Source organism: Ursus maritimus, unplaced genomic scaffold (genome assembly GCF_017311325.1).
Source record: "Ursus maritimus isolate PB19 unplaced genomic scaffold, ASM1731132v1 scaffold_21, whole genome shotgun sequence".
NCBI classification, from domain to species: Eukaryota; Metazoa; Chordata; class Mammalia; order Carnivora; family Ursidae; genus Ursus; species Ursus maritimus.
The window spans coordinates 24,537,252-24,549,796 of record NW_024424564.1 but is presented as its reverse complement, the minus strand read 5'-3'; the positions used below and the strand labels follow the sequence as shown (position 1 = coordinate 24,549,796).

The 12,545-nt window shown below is 33.2% G+C and overlaps 1 protein-coding gene across 1 annotated transcript; it reads right to left on the bottom strand.

Moving 5' to 3' along the window:
- Positions 1–934: 934 nt before the first annotated feature.
- Positions 935–11,175, bottom strand: NTS (neurotensin). Its single transcript, XM_008687742.2, has 4 exons — positions 11,103–11,175; positions 8,818–8,879; positions 2,718–2,942; positions 935–1,087 (listed from the first exon to the last, which is right to left on the bottom strand). The coding sequence occupies exons 1-4, from the start codon at positions 11,173–11,175 to the stop codon at positions 935–937; spliced, it is 513 nt and encodes a 170-aa protein (XP_008685964.2).
- Positions 11,176–12,545: the final 1,370 nt, after the last annotated feature.

Genomic DNA, 12,545 nt, shown 5'->3' with positions numbered 1-12,545 from the left:
TAACTATGAACTAGGTTGTAGCCCTGTGGAGAGAGGTCTTCCTAGACCCCTATTAAGAGTGAGAATCTGAAAAGCCACGGTTAATGGTGGAATGTATAGACTGTGATGGCTTATGAGACCATAAGTACGGTCTTAAAGGACATTTAAGAGGAATTATTTCAAGTATTCCTTCTGACTCAGAAATGTTCTACTCGGAAAAAACTTTTAGTCACACAAATTCCTCGGTGAAATTAAAAATAAAGCTATCATTTACTGGGTCAAAGTGTGAGGAAAAAAAGTCGGTAAAAGGTAATTCTTCTAATGGAAGTAAATTTGTGGAGAAAGATATTGTCTTTATTAGCCATTAAGTTTATTTAATAGAAAGACAAATTCAGCTGAAGATCATTCATTAAGATAGGCATAATTAACAATAGTTTATTAATCATTCTTTTAAGATGATCCTATCATACCACTGTTACCTTTCCCATATCTGGGAGATTTATGTGAGTCTTGGAAAAGAACATGTAGTTCTCTCAATTCAAAAAAAAATCAAATAATAAAAGAAGTACTATAACTTTGTTTTGAGTCAATGATATATATGCTAGGCTTTGCCATAGGACTCCATTGTAATCCCTTATAATTTGGTTTAAAATATCAAACATTTTGACTGTTTTAAATGACCCATTAAGTGCTCTGCAAAATCACAAGACATTCTATATGTGACTTAATTAATATCGACTCTAATTACACACAACACATGATCATGCTCAAGATGTAGATTTATTTTAAAACATTTAGTCCAATTTGTATTAATGCAGAAAAATCACACCGGATAAACCACGACTGTAGAAGAGACACAATATTCAGGTTCTGTCACATTACCACACAAAGATAATTTGATATTTAATTAAAGGATGATAAATCACAATCTCATGTAAAGGAAATATTTATCCTCTCAGTAATAGTAAGAACCTCTTTTGAGTATGTAGGGTCTTCTGGGTTTATTCTCATACAGCTGCCGTTTCAGAATGTAAGGGATTTTTCTCTTTATAACTTCTTCCTTTTCATTTTTGTCATTCCCAGCATCAAGAACATCTTCCTGAAGTAACTGCAAGATAGGCAGAATAGGAATCAAACTTACAGGCATGACGTCTTTCCGAGTATTTGTCTCTATTTTATCTCTCTTGCTATTCAGACAGTAAGACGTATGTGGATGAGATTTCAAGGTTTAGAGCAATTAACTGTTTGTCCAAGGACAGATGACTCTCCACTGACTGAGACAGGATGAGAACATGGTTTTTTCTGACTCTGTTCAAGGCCACACACTAATACCTCCAGCTGAAGCCACACACCTGGCAGACATGAGTATTTTTCAGGCTTTGATTTATGATAGAGCGATGAGAATGTTATGAAAATATATCATAAATCACAAAAAATATAGAGGTTTGAATTTAGTAAGCCAAGTTTGACCTCAAAAGGCAACAGGATTTTGTATTCTCTTTGTAAGTCAGTTAACTACTGACTTAACTTGAAAGCCATTCCAAAGATCCATTTCTTAATCAACGAGGAATGCCTGCTCTGCCTTAGTTGTAGAAATTAACACATGAGGAAGCTCTGTTTAAATAGTAAAGATCTCTTTAGATTGTGGGGGCTAATAATTAGAAGCAAGTTCAGATTCAACAACTTAAGGGAGTTCATCTCCATGTAGAGTCTTATCTAATATCTCACTGAATATGCCACATTCTAAAATTAGTTCTGAGCACTTTTTTCTGGTACAGTTCTGAATCAAAAATTCCAGCTAGCGGAAAGTGTTTAAGAACTCGTCCCAGAATTTTGCACTTTATTTGTGAAATTTTTGAACAAATGTTCAAGATAAGAATTGTATTTGTATTTGTGATTGTCCTCTAAACTTTGGGGTCATAAGAAATACTAAGAGGAGACTTAGTTTTAATTATAATGCATATGCATTGAATCATATCACCAACTCTTTATTTCAACCCACAGCATTCAATTTCAGAGAAGATAAAACAGGTACTGTCAGACAATCTAGTTTCTTAATCTTATGCTTCTCTGTGAACATAGTCTGTAATTATTCATATTATGTTCTGAATGATATTATCGTTTTATTTTAAATCACTCAATATCATTTAAAATAAGGTTCTAATCTTATGTGCACCTGATTTGTGTATATCATAGTTTATTGAGTTATTGTTATTGTTGTTGTTTTTAATTCCTGGATAAATAGTTCACAATTGACATTTATATATATATATCCATATATATATATACCCATATATATATATATGGATTTTTTCCAGTTTTATTTGCCTAATATATTCAAATATGAATGGAACCTTTTGGGCTTTGTGCTTGTTTATAAACACACATGACTCGGTGTTTCTAAGAAAGCATTTTGAGTTCTTAAATTTTGTAGGCACACCACCACCAAAAATTGCCTGAGTATGCCATCCATTTAAGCACAATGAAAGCATGTGGATCAAATCTGCCTTAAGATATACCCCCCTTTTGAGATTGAAGAAAAAATATTTTGCTAAACTCCAAATATTTGAAGGACACTTTGAAGATCTGAAGGAATGTTAACCTCAACACATGGTTTGTTCTTCTTTAATATTTGTAAGTCTTCCTGTTATGATAATGATCAGGGTAAAAAAAAATCAGTACAAAGGAAAGCTAACTAGTAAAATGATAATTATATTAGTATTTTGTTTTTGCTTTACCTCCCATTGTTGAAAGGCCCTGCTGTGACAGATTTTTTGGAGCTGGTATATTGTCAGCATCGCTTCCAAGCTAAAGCCATCTAAGGCAGTGGGAAATTTTCTCCTCGTAATAAGCTCCTCTTCACGAAACTCTCCTGTTTCCTCGGCTTGGCTGTTCAGGTTATTTACAAAACTGCAAACATTTAGCAGGGTCATTTTCCAAGAAGAAATGCTTGCTTTACTGATCTGAAGTACAGAAAAAAATAGGTACTTAAAATTTAAAGAAAAAATAGATAGTTAACACTTGTATTATATGAATAAGAAATAAATTTCCATTGTGTTAAGCCATTATATTTTAGGGTCTAACTGTTACTCTAGCTTAATAATTACACTGTTGTCTGTTTAGTAACTTGATATCACAAAATTGATTAGTACCAATTCCTCATAAAAAAATGTATTCCTCATACATTAAAAAAATGTAATACAGTTATATACATGCACACAAGCACACATACCTGAGCAAAGCAAAAAATAGAAATAATAGTGAGAATAAATATGTAAATATATATATACATCACAGATGAAATACTAAAATTACCATTCTCTTTAGTACACTTCAATTTAGTGTCTAATGGAGCACGGACTACGATGATACTAATCGATATGGATAATTACAGAGGTGTGAGATCACTAATCGATTCCACACATCGATAGTTATAGGCAGCATCACAGCTGATCAATTTATTTATTCGCAAATTATAATATTTTCTAGAGTTACCATTTTTAAAAATAAGATCTTGTCTGAAACCACTATTACCATCAACAACTTTCCTATGTGCCAATAATAAAATGAGGAAACATAAGGACTTAGGAGAACTGAAATGCAAAATAATAAAAATTAACAGAAATTTCAAACAGCATAGATGAAGGAAAGCATATGTTTTTCCTAAACACACACACACACATAGATGTGAATGATGAAAGGATTCAAAAACAATAATATCACATGTCAGTTCTCTCTGAATTACTTCCCACCTGTAACGCAATTGCAAATCAAAGTTCCAATTTGGAAAACATAGGGAGACTGGAATTTGGAGGTGGGGATTTGGCAAAAATAATTATAATGTTAATTTGGAAGTATGAATGTGTGAGAATAACCAAGAAGATTTAGAAAAATAAAAAGGTAATGAGGAACTTACTTTACCAGATATTGAAATGTATCTTACAGGCTCAGTAATCAAAGGAGTGAATTAATAGAGAAAGAGTAAACATTAAACCCAACAGAAGAGAAAATAATGTTCCAAAATTGGTCAAAGTACAAATGGATGTACAATATAGAGCAAAGTTTGCATTTGAAATCCTTGGGACAGTTGGCTACCAGGAAATCTGGACTTAGATCTAGTTATAACTTTCTTGACATATTGTCATCAACAGTATCCAGATGGGTTAAATATGAGTAAAAATAAAATGGTGTCTAAATATATAGAATTTGTTCTATAAACCTAGAAAGGTATTATTAAGCCAATATCCAAACCATAATCCACAAAGAAAAGGATAATTTTAAATACTTAAATGTGTAGAACATCTCTGGAAAATTAACAGCCTGAATGAACCACCATCAGAAGCAAGCTGTATGGGAAAAGCTGCCACAAAATGTTAATATCCTTAACACAGGTAGAGCTCTTCAAAAAGAAACTGTCGAATCCACCATTTAAAAAAAAAACTTAAAATTTTAAACCTTAGATAACTAAAATGAGTAAACAAGTCATAGAATCACTCATCAAAGAAGAAACATGTGGAAAGATGTTCAACTTGGCCAACATCAGATGAGAAGACTCTCAAAGGAGAGGTACGCTCACTTGGTGTAGTTATAGGGACATGGGGAGACAGACACTTCCTCTTCTAAATATTTGTCGGTCTGGGTGTAGATTCTTTATAACTTTTTGAAGGATGTTTTGCATTAACATTCAAAGTGTGCACATCCTTTGATTAAGATTTTATACTAAGAACATGCAAATATTTGAGTACTGAGATATTCACTTGAAAACATTATTATGATATATAATAATATATGATGGTTTTAACCAGTTTGGAAATCCTTTCAACTATACTCCGTGAATACAGTTGTCCAGCCATGCTTAAACTTTTCTGCTATGGAAAACTTACAGACGACACACTCCACTGTCTGGCACCAACACCTTATATCATGTCAATTAATGGAATACCATATTTTTACATTTAGAAAGCTCTTTATAGATCATCTAATTGAGTGTTTTCTCAAGTGTACTCCTTAGAACACTAGTTCTGCACTCACTGTTTTTCAAAGAGTTCCACTGTCAAGTAAATTGGAAAACTTGAATTTAAAGGAAATTTAAAGATTTCTTGAACTTAGGTATCCTCAGAGCTTCTAATGTGCAAATATTCATTGTAACTTTTAATTTTATTTATATATTTTAAATATTTTATTATTTTTAAGTAATCTCTACACCCCACATGGGGCTCACACTCACAACTCCGAGATCAAGAGTCACATGCTCTACCAACTGAGCCAGCCAGGTGTCCCCCTTGTAACTTTTTAATGGTGACAATATAGTATCAAACGTTTCCCAAATTAATCTGACCACAGAATGCTTTATTCATAAAGTATTTGTCAGGACTAGTCTTATCTGGTTACTTTTTTGGACGAGGAAACTGAATTAATCATCTTGTTTCCTTCTGCCCGTTAAAGTAGTCACTATGTGACTCAGTAATATGATTATTTAAGGTCCCATTAGTCCCCATCATACGTAGGAAGCACAGCACTGAAAGCACTACTGACTAAAGGATGTCTAAGTAGATATCTTGTATTTGAGAACATTGTGAATAAGGTTTCAACTATTTCATTCAGAAAAATGGCAGAATTTCTTTGAATCAGGCTCCTCTGAGCCACCTTCTTGACTTGGTCCCAACCTTGGGCTTTGCTGGCCTCTTTAGTCCAGTGTTAGCAAGAGCCATGCTGAGTCAATTTACTGCACGTGCGCGCCTCTCACCTTTGATATCTGATCGCCCTAGATATCTGATCAAATATCAGGTACTTTATCAAATTTCTGTCCTTAATATCAGAATCCTGTTGTGTCTTCTACCAAGAATCCTTCTATCCTTAATGTTTCCTCTTATTCTATCCACTGAGCCCCACTCTGCCTCGGCTATAAAAGCACATTTGCCCTACTCGTATTTGGAGTTGAGCCAGTCTCTGCAAAACCCCCGTTTCACTAGTCCTCTTAACTAAAGTCTTCCTTACTACCTTCAGCTAGAATCATGAATATTTTTTCTTTAACAACAAACATTCTGAATTATCAAATTACTTTATACAAATGTTTATAATAGACCTAAGCCTATAGATAAGAAATTTAGAATACTATCTCTTCTTGTTTTCAAGGTAAAGAAAACAAGAGTATTTGTGTTTCTTACTTACCATTACTTGATTTAACTTTTTAATGCTAAATAAGATTCTGGTAGCATTTTTGTTTCCTTAATTAAATGGGAGCTAATCTATATGACCAATACTCACTCCCCATAATACACTGAACTCAGGTGAGTCCAGCAAATTGTGAATTCAAACATTTCACTGAATTGAAAATAATTTAAGTCATCTGTGGTGGAACTCTGAAGTTTAATAGTTGAATACAAAATGTGAGGGTTAGTAATGAATCTAGATTCCCATTGTTAGTTCAAAAATACTTATTAAACTCTTACTGTATACAAGGCATTGGGTTTGACCATAGAAAATGACAACATTGTAGCAGCTTCTTTGAGATCCTGAAGAAAACATACTATACCAGGTTGTCTTTCTTAATAGAACAATACAAAAGCACTAGCACTGGTAATAAAGAGAATTGTTTTGTGAGAAAAAAATTATCTTCCACTTTTCGAGCTATGAACTCTCTCTTGACCTGTTGCTTAAGTAAATTTCCCATTAATATTTCAATATCTAAATAGCGTTACTTTAAAACTGAAGTTGCTCACATATTTTACCTTGAAAATGGAAAGAAGAAACCTAGAGCTTTCTGAAGCTTTTAATAAGAGTTCTACCAATATCAAATGCTAGTCTCTTAAATTTTTAAATATAATAATTTAGTTAAAATGATTAAAAGTTTGGAGTTTTCATTTGCATAGAACTCTGCACACACCAAAAATCAATTGAGTCAAAGAGAAACAAAAGATAGTAATTTTGTAAAAAATAAGAAATAAGCTAAGCTTTTCGTTCCCATCCTAGCAGCAAAACTGAAATAATTATGCTTCTGGATGCTTTCTCGTTATAGACTATATTTTACTTTTCTCAATTAAAAGGAGGCAATGGGATTCAATTTTTTTTTCCATGATGTGTTTTAGAGACATATTTCAAGACTAAATAAAAGAGAAAAATTTTATTGTACCTATATTTTTGTGTATTTCTTTTAAGAGAAATACCAAACCATTCTATAAACTGGAATTGTTTTTCCCCTATAACTCTAGGGGAAGGAATTATAATTCTACTTCCACATTTTCACAAAGTAGCTAGCACTCCCCAAACCATACTACATTTTAGAGATTATTTAGGATTTTTATGTGTCAGTGTAAACTTAGAGTTATAGAGGTAAAATCTCTACTGAGAAACTACGGCATTCCAATCTGCCCCATTTTTAAACATAGACTATTGGCTTTACTTGTCTTCCTATTTTTGAGTTGAGGTAATTGTAACTATTGCTATTCAGACTGAGTATTAAACGTGGGATCCGTTATCTTAAGGTTATTATTTGGTTATTGAGTTTTAATGACTAAACTAAATTTGATCTTTCCTGATATGAAGACTACCAAATTATGAAAGAATTTGGTTTCAACCCATTCAACTTTTGTAGATCAGGGCAATGGTAAAAATACATGCGCTCAAATTTTCCCCAAATGTCTTTTAAATATCATAGTAGATGACATATCTTTGTTAGCTTTCAGATAATAATGTCCTATACTCTCAAATAAGGACAAGAAACGGGCATGTCCCCTTCAAACCCACTATCAAACATAATTCTACAAATATAATAGGGATTGTTGTACCTAGAATGTGCTCATCCAATTGAGGAAGAGAACCGTGAGGTGGCAGGACCTGAATTGGAGAATTGCTTCAAAAAATAGCCAGGAGTTTTGAGCACTTACTTTCCTACCAGAGCATCTGTGGAATCCTCTGCTTTGATATCCCAGTGCTTATAATAGTGATTGTACCAGGGGTCTGCCTCAACTCAAAATTTATTTTTCTTTGAGAAACATCTTTTGTTGGGAACCCTGTTCCCTATTCCTGCATTTCGATACACACTGATGGACTCACGCTGGGTAAATCGATGCTGTGTGGTAGCATGGTAATCAGGTGTATTCTAATTGTGTTTTATTCCTAGGTATAGGTTGGGATCTAGGAATCTTGTTTTCAAGACACCAAGAGAGGAATTACAGGGTCAGGTATACAAACTTTCCCTTGGTTCCATAAAAACATAAGCAGGTGTAGATGATACTTCTGTTATACGGAGAGTGTTAATCTAACTGTAACCTCAGCACTTAAAAATAAAGAAACGAAGGCAGGCAGTGTTAACTAAGCCCCTTGCTGAAGATCAAATCGTTCGTAAGTCACAGTTGGAGGTTTGGTTCCCCAAGCTTCTGTTCGCAATCTACTGCCCTTTAGTTTCTACCACATTTCTTTCATGAATTGTCATGAACTTCCATTTTTAATTTAGAACTCCATTTTACTCTTCCCAATATAACCAAAATGTCACTTCGTTCTCCTGGATGTGTTTAACTTGAGGCATACCCTTACCGCACACGACGTGACAGGAATGGAAACAGGATTCCTTTAAATACATTTTCATCTCCACATAAATAATTTGTGACCTAATTAAGGTTGCAGTATGCTGGCTGATAGTCACTATGATTTCTTTCCCTTTTGCATCAACGCCCTCAACTCCTTTGAACTCAAGGAAAAGTTTCCCAAGAAAGGAAATGCCTCTCGATGAACTTTTCAGTCTTGATGGGAAGTTATTAACTATAGGAAAAAGACAGCATGTTTATAACAAGAGCTTGTATGTTTTTCAATCCTTGGTTAAAGAAAAGAAAAAGTTACCTTTGATGTATGCATATTGGTCAATAAATCTGCTTCTAATGCTTTCATTTCCTCTTCTGAATCTGAGTAAAATCAAAACCACATGTTTACTATATAATCATATATCAAATAATTATATTGTAACCTACAGATTTTAGATTAATCTAAAAAAATTTAGTCTTAGAGGCTTATTGTTTTTCTATGCATTTATTATCCTTAAAATAATATTCAGAAAAAAATAATTATGGTTTTATTTTGGGCTAACAGGCAGCTAGAATAATAAAAACATTCCTAAGAAAATAAACATATGATTATATGCCAAAAGAGCTATTGACATATTGGAGTTGTTTAATCTCTGAATCTCAGTATTAAAAAAAAAAAACACCTGATTATATCATATAATAGAGATTTCATAAAAAATGCTGGTTGATTTTTACCAGCAATAGTTTACATATATAGAATATATGCATATTGATATTTTAAAAACAACATAATGAAAAGATCTGTACAAGATGCTTTTTCAAGACAAAACCAAAGGGAATTATTTACTGATAATTTTAGAATAAGAAAGACACTGAGATTTAGTCAACTTGAGATGCTATTTTACAAAACACACTTTGAAAGATTTGTTTTTCCACTTTAAATAAGAATTTAGAATTATGTGTACTTAGCTATTATCACAGGTTATTAAGCAAATTGGTTAAGCCAAAGTGGAGTTGTTCATCAATACATGTGTAATTGTGTTGAAAATGGATTTCTGACTTTTATTAGGGCTTCCTTTCCAGTTTCCCCTAGTGAATATATTGCAGAGAAGAAAACTTTAGAAAATACTATAAATAATAGAAATAAAGTTATAGAACGTCATAATTATATGATTTAATTCATACTCACCGATCTGTCATAAAACAAAGCAGATGTTAAAATGACTATCTTCCTTGCAGTACACACTCATTGAAAAGAAGTGTCACACTTAGAGAAACCACTGATTAAATTGTATCCAGAACCTAAGTTACACCAGAAATCTTTTTCTCCTATTTGTTCAAGGCCTAGCCTGTTTCTCAAGGGAATGACAAATTCCTTTGGCCATATATGAAAAATGTATACCAAAATCCCTACAAATTTTGGCTTATCACAGCAAGAAGCTCCAAGAGTTAATAAACACAGTGTTTAATAAATAACCCAATTTTTCTCATACACTCTAAATATACCTTTAACCCCATGTAGTAGATAAAATCATAACTGTAGAAAATTTGGTATTTATATCATTAAAAATGTTGCAAAGTTAGAAGCTCAAGATCTTTTTCTCATGATCAAAACAAATTAAAAATTTTGCTAAGTCACATATATATCTTCGAGATTTAATTTCAAAATTTAAATAAAATCATGGCAAGAGTTTGAATTAAATATTTCAATGTCATATTAATAAAATATAAAAGTATACAACAGGCTAAATGATTTTTGCTGCATTTATCCCCTATGTTTTTTTTTTCCACTTGGATGTGATATTGCAATATTATAACATTACATGTTACTCTTTTAAATTCAAATCTTATTTTCAAGGTAAGTTATTGGTAGATATTTAGCAATACATGGCTTCTTAATTATCACATGCAAAACACTCTGTAGGTAAATAATTTCCATTTATATGAATAAACCAGTTTTCCAATTACATTCTGTATGAACTTAAAAAATTAAATTAATAGTATGCTTATTTGTCACGTAGAAAGACTGTACAAAATGTGTGTCTAACAGTACTTGGAATATTTTATATTTTTTAGAAATAATTTTCTGAAAATAATGGTTCATTCATTCACTCATTAAACATCAGTTTTCACTTTATTTGTATCTTAACATACACACACAGTTAAGAAAATAATTTGGGGGAGAGAGAAGCCACAGCTTCCTAAGAGAATGACTGAGGATGAGAAAAAGCACTTCGAATGGAATGGGGTTTAACTATGGGTTCACAGGTAGTGCATCTGTACTTCTCATCAGATTTTGACCAGCTTAATTTAAGTTCTACACATTTTTTTTCCTCCTCTGGTGGTTACATTCCAAGGGGAGGGCATGAAGTGTTTCATTGAAATCTCTTTTATTACTTCGCAGATTTAAAAAGGGAAATGAAATCTTTCAGTTCTTGTAATCATAAAGACAGAGAAAGAATATATTCCGTTTCTATCACTAAAAAGCAAATTCAGAATAAAGGGAAAACTCTTCTCCCTGGATGCATTAACATAAGTAGCAACACAGTGCAAAAAAAGAAAAAGAAATCACCTCAGGGAATTGTGAAATGCAGCTGAGCTTACCTGAGCACAGGCTCCAGGAGCTGAAAGCCAGAAGTATCATGCATACCAGCTGGATTTTCATTCCTGCTATCATCTCCTTGAGCCTTCTAGCAAGCGAAGTCCACAGATGTCACAGACACGCTGAAGGGGGCTTTCTCTGGCGCTTCCTCTTGCCTTCAGCTGACTTGGAAAGTGCACTATGAGAGATGCTTTGGCCATTCCCTATATATACATGCAGAAAGATGATGTCATGAGAGCACAGGGATTACTGCTCAGGATGTGCCCTCCTTCATCTCTATCCCTCCTCTCCTCTCTCCACTTCCTCCTCCCCCTTTCCTTTGTCCCCCCACTCTCCTCCCCCACTTCTGAACTTCAAATGAAAGTGACATCTACCCTTATTGCCACTGTTGCTCCAGATTTCTGACGCACAGGAATCATTCAAAAGCAATTCCATATAGAGCATACTGGAAAACAAAACTTACAGTGCCTCTCCTTCCCCACTTCCTCTCATTTCTGACTCCAAGAAGTTGTCATTTTGATTTTGTGAAGCATGAGATCTGTTATTTCTAATATAAGCAAAGTCTCCAGGATGAATGCATGAAATCAGTGATTCTTAAGCTTTGGAAATCTTAGAGTTGGGGTTCATTTCTGATAACCCACACCTGTGAGCAAATATTTTGTGGTTTAGGGGCAAATATAGGTTTTACATAATGAATGCTAGAAGAAGGAAGAAAGTAGAAGATAATCAGGGAATCAGTTAAGGTATAGGGATTAAGCAGGAAAAAAAAGGAAGAAAGAAAAAACAATTTAAAAAAGAAAGACTAGTAGCTCTAAGAAATAGGACATTATTTCTTAACAAATTGAAAAGTTTTTATTTTATGTAACTGGGAGAATGACTGAATTGTGTATGCTGACTTTTGGCTAAATGTCTTACAAAAACGATGTCATGTTTATGAAATCCAACTATAAACTATTTATGTGAAATACGTATTAGTATATCATTGATGTTTTCCGGTACTTTACTCTTTTCTCTCTGCATTGCTCTGCTCCTTTTGGATTTATTGATGCTATATCCTATTCTTTTTTATAATCCCCTTCTCACTGGTTTTCACCATTGCAACATTTTCCCCCCTTGTTATAGTCATAAGAATGAAACTGTGCTTTTGGAAGGAAAACAATCCTAAGCAATCACCATCCACCAAAGTCAGATTTCTAAGACCGCATCTTCACATCGTCTTTTATAAATTACAATGATGCTCATTTCATCTCTGGGTTCTCAGAAAAAAAAAATTGCTCAAAATGTCTTTCGGAGTGAAGCTTTCTTCTTGTGGTAAGTATTTCAGGAAACACGGAGTGATCTGTAAAGGGGATGCTGTTAGGAATGCGAATATTTGAAGGTAAATGTCTGAGACTTGTTCATTTTTTAGATATATTAGTCATGTAATAACAATGGAGAAAAATCTG

Excerpts from the sequence above, each read along its gene's own strand:
- NTS (XM_008687742.2), bottom strand. The coding sequence starts at position 11,175 with ATGATAGCAGGAATGAAAATCCAGCTGGTATGCATGATACTTCTGGCT. Across the intron at positions 2,943-8,817 it reads CCAATATGCATACATCAAAG|ATCAGTAAAGCAAGCATTTC; the intron begins GTAACTTTTTCT and ends TCTGTACTTCAG. Across the intron at positions 1,088-2,717 it reads GGGCCTTTCAACAATGGGAG|TTACTTCAGGAAGATGTTCT; the intron begins GTAAAGCAAAAA and ends CCTATCTTGCAG.